The 10,332-nt window shown below is 52.6% G+C and overlaps 2 protein-coding genes across 4 annotated transcripts; both read left to right on the forward strand.

The window, feature by feature from the left end:
- The first annotated feature begins 5,613 nt into the window (after positions 1-5,613).
- Positions 5,614-7,669, forward strand: Znrd2 (zinc ribbon domain containing 2). Its single transcript, XM_042675824.1, has 4 exons — positions 5,614-5,667; positions 5,759-5,910; positions 6,025-6,109; positions 7,287-7,669. The coding sequence occupies exons 1-4, from the start codon at positions 5,649-5,651 to the stop codon at positions 7,628-7,630; spliced, it is 600 nt and encodes a 199-aa protein (XP_042531758.1). The 5' UTR covers positions 5,614-5,648; the 3' UTR covers positions 7,631-7,669.
- On the forward strand, positions 7,661-9,886 carry Fam89b (family with sequence similarity 89 member B). Of its 3 annotated transcripts, XM_042675823.1 has the most exons (3): positions 7,661-8,721; positions 8,866-8,929; positions 9,082-9,169. In XM_042675823.1, the coding sequence occupies exons 1-3, from the start codon at positions 8,203-8,205 to the stop codon at positions 9,135-9,137; spliced, it is 639 nt and encodes a 212-aa protein (XP_042531757.1). In that variant the 5' UTR covers positions 7,661-8,202; the 3' UTR covers positions 9,138-9,169. The 3 variants fall into 3 exon arrangements, with proteins under 3 accessions (XP_042531757.1, XP_042531755.1, XP_042531756.1); XM_042675821.1 differs by lacking the exon at positions 8,866-8,929 and having other exon boundaries at positions 7,764-8,721; positions 9,082-9,886; XM_042675822.1 differs by lacking the exon at positions 8,866-8,929 and having other exon boundaries at positions 7,764-8,721; positions 9,121-9,886.
- Positions 9,887-10,332: the final 446 nt, after the last annotated feature.

Here is a 10,332-nt window from a genome sequence, read left to right on the forward strand (position 1 = left end):
TCTGGATGAGGACATAAGTTTAGAAAACTCAAAACCAAAGTCATGTTTATCCTTTGCTCAGAAGGGAGAAACCCATCTTTCGTGTTCTTTGCTACATGGGTATCTTTAAGAACAGATTCTAGAGCAAAGGATTGCTTGCAAGATGTGCAAACACTGGAGACCCATTGGAAAATTATATTAATATCCTCATCACTGTACCAGCTTGCACTTTGGTGACTTTTGGCAGAAGTATACCATTCTCTGTTGGCAAATCTTAGTAGTCCAACTAACAGGGCTGGAATAAAATCTAATGTGTCACAGATAATATTTAATTAAGGCTAGTACACAAGATAAGGACAACTTGAGATACTGACTTTGGCCTTGCCACTCAGGGTCCCAGGTCAGCAAATCCATAAATCCAGGTTTCCATTGACTTCTCCACTTGGTTTAAAGTGTTAATTTAGACACTGGAGAATATATGAACAACTCCAAAGACTTTGTTTTGACCCTAAAAAAAAAATCTAGTGTGTCTGGTGCTGGTGGCTCAAGCTTGTAATTCTAGCTACTCCAAACTATGATCTAGGGATCGTAGCAGGGCAGCCTGGGCAGGAAAGTCCATGAGACACTTGTCTCCAATTTACCACCAGAGACTTGTAAGTGGCATTGTGGCTCAAAGCGCTAAAGCCCTAGCCTTGAGCAAAAGAGCTCAGGGACAGCACCAGGCTCTTAGTTCAAGCCCCATGACTGACCAAAAAAACAAAAAAGAAAAAAGAAAAAGCTAAGAGAAGCCGGGCGCTGGTAGCTCATGCCTATAATCCTAGCTACTCAAGAGGCTGAGATCTGAGGATTGAGGTTCAAAGTCGGCACAAGCAGGAAAGTCCATGAGATTCTTATCTCCAATAAACCACCAGAAAACGGGAAGTGGTACTGGGGCTCAAGTGGTAGAGCACTAGCCTTGAGCTGAAGAGCTGAGGGACAGCGCTCAGGCCCAGAGTTCAAGCCCCATGACCGACCAAAAAAAAAAACAAAAAGAAAGAAAGAAAGAAAGAGGAAGGAAGGAAGGGAGGAAGGGAGGAAGGAAGAGGGCAGGAAGGAAGGAAGAAGGAAGGAAGAAAAAAGAGCCGGCGACAGTGGCTCACGCCTGTAATCCTAGCTACTCAGGAGGCTGAGATCTGAGGATCGCAATTCAAAGCCAGCCGGGGCAGGAAAGTCTGTGAAACTCTTATCTCCAAGAAACCACTAGAAAACCGGAAGTGGCGCTGTATCTCAAGTGTTAGAGAGCTAGCTTTGAGCTGAAGAGCTGATGGACAGCGCTCAGGCCCCAGAGTTCAAGCCCTATGACCGACAAAAGGAAGGAAGGAAGGAAGGAGGGAGGGAGGGAGGGAGGGAAAGAAAAAGCTAGGGATAGCACCTATCACCTAGGCCTTGAGTTCAACCCCTAAGACCCAGCCGGCCCTCAACACAAAGTCTAGAGAGACTCTATTGACTCTAACAACCTTGGTCAGTGAGTTGAAGATGACCTTGATGAACCATTGGTAAGATCCCTGTTATTCTCATAAATCAGGAAGGCTAAATAGAATGACAGTCGATCACAATCAAAACCTTCTGACAGAGAGTGGCAGACACAGCAATTGGTTGAATTTACAACAGTTTGGGAGGGGTGGAGGAGGTATTTTCCTTAGGAAGGCTTCATTGGGGAGAAGGTGAGAGAGACAGACATCATTAACGTCTCTCCTCCCATAGCTCTCCAGGGTCTGAATGTTCCTTCCTGGGTACCAAAACTATTGCCATTTCTCCCCTGTGACAAAAATCAATTCATTTCTTGTCAGTAGCTAGACTTTCACTTTTTATTCAGTTCACCCCCAACCCATGCCTTTCACCTGGAAAGACAGGTACTTCAAAGGGACAAGGGTCTTATATACATCTCACTCTACATGAAGGCCCCTGTTGAAAGACTCAGAGACAGGTAGGTAGCTGGGTGCCAGTGGCTCACACCTGTAATCCTGGCTACTCAGGAGGCTGAGATCTGAGATCTGAGGATCACAGCTTGAAGCCACACCAGGCAGGAAAGTCCATGGTATTCTAATCTCCAACTAACCACCAAAAAACTGGAAGTGGAGCTATGGCTCAAGTGATAGAAGGCCAGCCTTGAACAAAAAAGTTCAAGGACAGCACCCAGGACTTGAGTTCAAACCCAGGACTGGCACAAAACAAAACAACAGCAAAAAAAAAAAAGGAAAGAAAAGAGAAAACAGTTATTCTCAAGGTTCAGGACCTGTGTTAGTCTAGAAGAGTGTTCTGGAAGCCTGGACCACATTGTTTGAATTTCCTAGGTCCCCTTTTTACTGGGTTTCCCCTTCAGAGTAACTGATTAGGGTGGCCTAGAGTTGCCTTCAGAAAGAAACATCATGGTCAAGTATAGAACCCAGAATTTAAACAATTAGTCCAAATATACCCATACTCCTCTCATTTTGGTCATTACAAATGAAATAGCTTAGAGTAGCTGGTCCCGTCCTGAGGACAGCTGTGTTCATTTAGTGATTAGACTGCTTGCTAAGGTATGAGCCCAGATCATTTATAACAAGCCATGACTAGACCCGCTCTCTATAACAGTACTCAGCCAAAGACTGTTCACTATATAAACAGCCTTGAAAAGCTTTTCCAGAATAAAGGCATGCATTCACAAGAGGCCTTGTGTCTCTGTTCACAAGAATATGAGACAGACTGGTGGAGACCTCTCCAATGCCTCTCTCCTCGCATCTCCACAGCAGCTCTCAAATCCATACTGCCTGTTTCACAGAGGAGGAACTGAAGCCCAAATTGGTGAAGTAAATTGTTCCAGGTGACAGAGCTAGTAAGCAACAGATCCAGGACAAACCCAGGCATGCTTGATCTTAGGTCTGTGCCTTTTCTACCCTACAGTGAAGTAGAGAGAGAGGCTCTTAAAAGAGGTGTTGGGGTCCCCTTGCAGGGCAAGCAGGTCCCCTGGGTCAGCTCTGTAAGACCATGGAGACTGAAGTAAGGACTTTGGATTTTTGTCTCAGTGTGATAGGGTTTTGAGCAAAGCTAACATGATTTATGTCTTGAAAGAATTACTTGGTGGGAAGGGAGGGAATGAGAAAGAGGGAACAGCTGATGCTAAGCAAATGGAAAGAAATGTAAATATCACCCAATTTGGAAGAAATAGTTTTATTAACGTTCCTAGAGTTCATAAACTTTGTAGATTAAGATAATGATTATCATTGTGAAGATTAAAATGTGTTTGTGACTTTAGCTAAGTATAACTATGCCACAGTATTGTGAAACTTATGTAGTCAATCTCAATAAAGAAATATTTGAAGAAAGAAAAAAAATTACTTGCTGCGTGCCAGTGGCTACTCAGGAGACTGAGAACTAAGGATCACAGTTCAAAGCCAACCCCGGCAGGAAAATCCGAGACTCTTATCTCCAATTAATTTCCAGCAAGAAGTTGGAAATGAAGTTGTGGCTCACATTAATGATAGAGATCAGGTTTCAGCAAAAAAGCTCAGGGACAGTGCTCAGGTCCTGCGTTCAAGCTCCAGTGCCCAACACACACACAAAAGAATTACTCAGCTTCCTGCTGTGTAAAATGGGAGCAATAGCAGTACCTGTCTCCATAAAGTCCTCATAAGAAGTAAAAGGGACTAGGTAGGAAGAGAAGTGTAAGTGTCTTAATTGGTACCAGGTAGAATTGGCAATTTAAGTGGGTTTGGGCTATGACAATGACCCCAGAGGGTGCACTGGGGAATACAGAATAGGGCTGGAAGGTGTGTGTATACAGGTTGGAGTACAAGAGATGGTTTATGGACAGTCCCTTTACTCAGCCTAGGAGAGATGATTTGGGGGTATAGGTCCTGAGTTAGTTACTGTGATGCCCAAAAGCCTGCTGGTGATAGAGAATGAGCTCATAAACAGGAAAAAACAAGGATGAGAAAAGGCAATTCTGGGATTCCTAAAAGGATAAAAACATGGGGCTGGGAAGGTGGCTTAGTGGTAGAGTGCATGAAGCCCCTGAGTTTGATTCCTTAGTAGCACACAAACAGAAAAGGCCAGAAGTAGGGGTGTGGCTCAAATGGTAGGGCCCTAGCTTTTGAGCACAGACAGGCTCAGGGACAGAGCCCAGGCCCTGAATTCAAGCCCCAGGACTGGGAGTAGTGGGGAAGAGGAGGTAAACACAGGGGCAGGGGAAAGAATGGCATTTCAGGTAAGATGGTGAAAGCATGTTTGTACAGTCAAAAGAGGCTGCAGATGAAATTATGGATATCTGGGGCTGGGAAGTTGGCTCAGTGGTAGAGCGATTGCCTTGCATGCATGAGGCCCTGGGTTCGATTCCTCAGTACCACATAAGAAAAAAGAAAAAAGCCAGAAGTGGCGCTGTGGCTCAAGTGGTAGAGCGCTAGCCTTGAGCTGAAGAGCTGAGGGACAGCACCCAGGCCCAGAGTTCAGGTCCCACGACTGGACCCCCCCCCCAAAAAAAAAAAATTATGGGTCTCTAGTTCTAGGCATCCTTTTCCATTGCTTAGGTTTATAACCTTGAACCCTATCTGGGAGCCCCTACTGATCCCCAACCTAATAAAGGAGAGGACATATATGGAAAAAACACAGGAGGGTTGAGGTATTAGAGGGCTTGTCTAGCATATGTAAGGCCCTGAATACTTATCTTTTGTTGGTAATGGGCTTGAACTCTGGGCCTGGGCGCTGCTCCTCAGCTCTTCAGCTCAAGGCTAACACTCTATCACTTGAGCCACAGCACCACTTCTGGCTTTTTCTGCTTATGTGGTGCTGAGGAACCAGGGCCTCATGCATGCAAGGCAAGCCACTCTACTACTGAGCCACCTTCCTAGCCCCCCAATAGGGTACTTTTTGCAGATTTGTTGTTGTTGTGAGGCTTGAACTTGGGGCCTAAGCACTGTTTCTGAACTTTTTTACTCCAAGTTAGTTCTCTGAGTTTTACTCAACGTTAGTGCTCTACCACTTGAGCCACAGCTCCACTTTCAGCTTTTTGGTGGTTAACTAGAGGTAAGAGTCTCAAAGATTTTCCTGCCAGGGCTGCATCAAACCGCATTCTTCAGATCTCAGCTTCCTGGGTACCTTTGCCTCTGTCCCAGGCCTTGGTTGGAGGCATGGACAGACTGGACACTGCACAAGGAGGGGAAAGAGCTTAATGATGACCCCCCACCTGCCCAGCCCTGCGGGTCTGCGCACCAGGTCCGGGGCTCCATGCGCTGCAGCGGCTGTGTGATGCCGCCGCTGCCTCGCCGGTCCCGGGCTTGGCGTGGCCGGTGCGGGAAGGACAACGCCCAGGCAAGCGGAGGCCACCACGATTTCTCAAGCCTCCATCTACGGCGGGGCAGGAAAGGCGACGCGGTGCAGACACTTCTCAGTCTGAGACCGGAGGAGAGTTAGCCTGCATAACCGAGGAAGTTCCAACCCTCTAACGGACAGCTGACTGACGGCTGACTGACACGCCTCCTGGGCTCGGCCAACGCTGCGGTACACACGCCCCATTTTGGGCAAAGCGAAGTCGGAAGACCACGGAGGTGCGTCATTTCCGCCCTCACGTAGGGCCAATATGGAAGGGTCGGAATCGCACCGACGGCACCGTAAATTTACGTCATTTCCGGTGAACCATTGGTGACAACGGCAACATGGCCCTGAATGGCGCTGGTGAGAACTGGGGTTGCGGGGTCCTGGGGCTGCGGAGTACGAGGGGCGGCTTGTTCCAACACCCCGGTTCTTTGTGCCTCTCTTCCCCCAGAAATCGATGACTTGTCCTGGGAGCCTCCGACTGAGGCGGAGACAAAGGTGTTGCAGGCGCGCCGGGAGCGGCAGGATCGCATCTCCCGGCTCATGGGCGACTACCTGCTGCGCGGTTACCGCATGTTAGGCGAAACGTGCGCGGACTGCGGGGTGAGTTCAGAGAAGACTCGCTGGAGTCACCGGGGATGGGCTGCGGGCCAGTCCGTACAGCTCTTAGCCCGCCCAGCATCTTACACGTGCCCCGTTGTGCTTTCCGGTCCACAGACGATCCTCCTCCAAGACAAACAGCGGAAAATCTACTGCGTGGCTTGTCAGGAACTCGACTCAGATGTGGATAAAGATAATCCCGGTGAGGAGCCGAGTGTACTCGGTGGAGAAGCAGCGCGGTAATAGAGGCTCAGGAACAGACCCGGGAGGTGACAGTGGGGTCTGTGAGGGGAATGGAAGTTAGGAGCTTTCTCCTGTCTGCTTCAGAGAGATCCGTTTCATTAGGAGCACTAAGCACTTTTGCGGACCTGTGGGAGAATGTAAGCTTAATCAGCTGACCTTCCTCCATTGTTGAGACTGGAACTCCGGGCCTCAGGAATGCCAGGCACCTTCTCTACCACTGGACTGTGTTCCGGGTCCTGGGACACACTTTTCATGGGGAGATAAAGCCAGGGCTTAAAAAACTGATAACATAGTAGAAAGTGAAGTGAGCCTAGGACCGTAGCTCTGTAGTAAGATGCAAGGAGGGCGGAAAGAGCTGGGCTTAGTAGACCATGGCTGTAATGTCAGCACTCGGGAGGCTGAGGCAGGAGAATGATGAATGAGTGAGTCAGCCTCGGATATTTCGTGAAATCCCATCTCAAAACAAAACATAGCCACTGGCTCATATCTGTTACCCTAGCTACTCAGGAGGCAGAGATAGGAGAATTACAGTTTGAAGCCAGCCTGAGCAGGAAACTTCCGGCTTTTTTCTTTTTGCTTATGTGGTGCTGAGGAATCGAACCCAGGGCCTCATGCATGCAAGGCAAGCGCTCTACCACTGAGCCACCTTCCCAGCCCAGCGAGTTTGTGAGACTCTTATCTCCAATAACCACCAGAAAACCAAAAGTGGTTCTGTGGCTCTTAAGCGGTAGAGCGCTAGCCTTGAGCTGAAGAGCTCAGAGGCAGCACCCAGCTCCAGCCCCATGACTGACAAAAAAAACCCCAAAAAAACAAAAAACGGGGGGCTGGGAAGGTGGCTCAGTGGTAGAGTGCTTGCCTTGCATGCATGAGGCCCTGGGTTCAATTCCTCAGCACCACATAAGCAGAAAAAGCCGGAAATGGCACGGTGGCTCAAGTAGTAGAGTGCTAGCCTTGAGCTGAAGAGCTGAGGGCCAGCGCGCCCAGGCCCAGAGTTTAGGCCCTACAACCACAAATACATAATTAATAAATCAGGGAAAACAGCACAGAAAGAGCAGAGCAGTAAAGAGCAGGTGGCTCAGGGATGAGGTGAGCCGGATATCCTGACTATCCCCCCCCCCCCCCCCTTCTTCTTTTAGCTCTGAATGCTCAGGCTGCCCTCTCACAGGCTCGGGAACATCAGCTTGCTTCTGCCACAGAACTCCCCTTGAGCTCTCGGCCCACACCTCAGCCCCCTGTACCCCGTCCAGAGCACTGCGAGGGAGCTGCAGCAGGCCTCAAAGCAGCCCAGGGTCCACCCCCTCCTGCTGTGCCCCCAAATGCAGATGTGGTATCTTGCACACAAGAGGCCCTCCTGCAAAAGCTGACCTGGGCATCAACTGAGCTGGGCTGTAGCACCTCTCTGGAGACTAGTATCCAGCTGTGTGGCCTAATTCGGGCATGTGCTGATGCCCTGGGTAGCCTGAAACAGCTGCAGCACTAAGAGACACCCCCCCCCCCCAGAAAAACCTTCTAGAAAAACTGCTGTTCTTCCGTGTGGTTTGTTCTTTCCTTGGGTCTGAGTGTGCATGCCAGTCCCAGCTCCTCTCACATTTTTCGTATTCTCTGCTTCTCACCTTTTCCACTGTCTGCTCTTCCTGAAAAGATTTCCTTGAAAGATGAGTTGTGCAGCCAAGCTGAGGGGTAGATGGAGAGGTCTGGGATACTTCACGCGGAGGATGAGGTCTTAGCCACCTCAAGGGCACATCAGCATTTGTCTTGTCTTGGGGCTCTCCTTCCCTCCCCCCAAGCCACCTCAGTCAATTCGGACCTGTGGCTTCCCCTCCGAGCACCTGGATGCTACCACCTATATCACCTCGTGTACACCCCCGGTCCCCCGTCTCCTGAGCCCCAGTCTACTGACTCTCCACTTCCACATCCTTTTCCTTGGGAGGGTAATTGTGCAGAACCAAGTATGTAAGGGTGAGGCAGCAAAAAGCCTCCAAAGAACCACACCTGCCTCTCTGCTCCCCTTTCTCGCTCCCCTTCCTGGCACCCCTATAGCTTTTCTCCTCTATGCCATTGCGGTCCCGCAGCCCTTGCCTTTTTAAGAGAGGCCCCGCCTCTGTGTGGGGGGTGGGTCGGAGGCGGAGTCGGTGGAGCTGGGGAAGGAACAAAGCGCGGCCTGCGGGCGGCGGCGGCGCGGCGCGGCGCGGCTCGGCTCGGCGCAGCTCGGGGGCGGCGGGGCGGCCCGGGCGGCTCCCGAAGGTGGGAGGCGGCATCACCAGCCCTGCCGATTTTGCCATGAACGGGTTGCCCTCGGCCGAGGCGCCGGGCGGCGCGGGCTGTGCCCTCGCGGGGCTCCCTCCGCTTCCGCGCGGCCTCAGCGGCCTCCTCAACGCCAGCGGCGGCTCGTGGCGGGAGCTGGAGCGCGTCTACAGCCAGCGTAACCGCATCCACGACGAGCTGAGCCGCGCCGCACGCGCTCCCGACGGGCCCCGCCATGCCGCCGGCGCTGCCAACTCCGGATCTGCAGTCGGTGCGCGTCGCCCGGTCAACCTCGACTCGGCCCTGGCCTCACTGCGCAAAGAAATGGTGAGTGGGTGGGCGCTGGAACAATGGGCAGTGCAGGGGGGTCACCTGCAGACAGCCTGGGACTCGGAGGTGTTTGCAGTAATTGTAGGCATGCATGGCATATTGACGGGCTTATGTTGCTCGTGTTCCCTTTATCCTGCTTAGATGGATGTTACCCCCATTTTACAGATGAGGATCTGTGACTTGCTTCAAGTTACGCAGCTCGCAGGTGCCATCTGTTGTTCCCCAAACTTTTGCTTTAGGAAGGTGCAAGTAGATTGGCTAGAGCTGGGGCCTGGGGCTGGGGGTTTTGGATTTCTGGAGGCAGGGGCTGGGGGGTGACCCGGACCCCAACTCCAGCCCACCGTCAGTTGTCTGCAGGTGGGGCTGCGGCAGCTGGACATGTCCCTGCTGTGCCAGTTGTGGGGCCTGTATGAGTCTATCCAGGACTACAAGCACCTGTGCCAAGACCTGAGCTTCTGCCAGGACCTGTCCTCCTCCCTGCACTCAGACAGCTCTTATCCGCCCGATGCCTGCCTGTCTGATGATGAGGAGCCTCCGGACGCCAGCCTGCCCCCAGACCCGCCACCCCTAACGGTGCCCCAGACGCACAATGCCCGGGACCAGTGGCTGCAGGACGCCTTCCATATCAGCCTCTGAAGAGCTAGGGTGGGTGGGAACGCACCCGTGCAAAAGGCGCAGAACTTGTCTATCAGCAAGTCCTCAGACTACGGTGCCTGCTCTGCCACCTCACCTCAGCCGGGCGAGGCGAGTGTCCCTCAGGCAACACCGCTGAGCCCCCTCCTGGTTAGCGGGCACTGGGTAGACACCTAGGTGACAGGCTCTGCCTACCGCCTTGGGCCTCCACTTCTATATGTGTGCACCCCAGCTTAACCTACCTGCAGTCTGGCGGTGGGACTCAAAGCATCTTGCACTGCCCATGCCATCTCTGGAATTCGGATCCCAGAGTGCCTAGCGCCCATCTTTTTCACCTTCGCTGCTACTTGGCAGCGGCTGGCTCAGGGGCACGCCACCTGCAGTCCTGGGCACCCACTGCCCCGGACAAGGACTCCAGGACCCATCCCTGCAACCACCCACGGCCAGGAGGGCAGAGCTTCAGACTGGATGTGTTGAGGGGCCACTTCCTGGATGTGTTGATAAATAAATAAAGAAATACTCAAGCGTCCCCAGTGCCTGGCTGCGGGGCGGGACTCAACGGCTTCTGGGCGGTGAGAGCCGCCGGCTGCCGGCAGGTGGCGTCGCGGCGCCCGAGTGGAGGCCTCGCGCGGCGGCTGCGGGCCGCTCCGCGGGGTTGGGCGCTTTCCAGGCCGGCGGAGCCAGGCCCAGCAGCTGTGTGACTGCGGTCCTGTCACTTCCCCTCTCTGGCTGGTCTCCTCGGAACCCAGCCCCCCTCCTCACTGGGCTTTGGACTTTCCTGGTCTGCGGCAGCGGAAAGGAAGAAGGAGCCGCCCATCTTGAGGAGAGAAACTTTCCACCTCGAGCAGGGGCGGAGCTGGGGCTGCACAGGAAATGGGTGGGCCGGGGACGAGGGGCCTCAGGGAGAGGGGAGACCAGGCCTCCGGGAAAGCCCGGGAGCCAATGCCCGCCGGCTGGAGGCCAGACTAACCCTGA

This window comes from Dipodomys spectabilis, unplaced genomic scaffold, assembly GCF_019054845.1.
Source record: "Dipodomys spectabilis isolate Male_0828 unplaced genomic scaffold, ASM1905484v1 ptg000030l, whole genome shotgun sequence".
Taxonomy (NCBI): Eukaryota; Metazoa; Chordata; class Mammalia; order Rodentia; family Heteromyidae; genus Dipodomys; species Dipodomys spectabilis.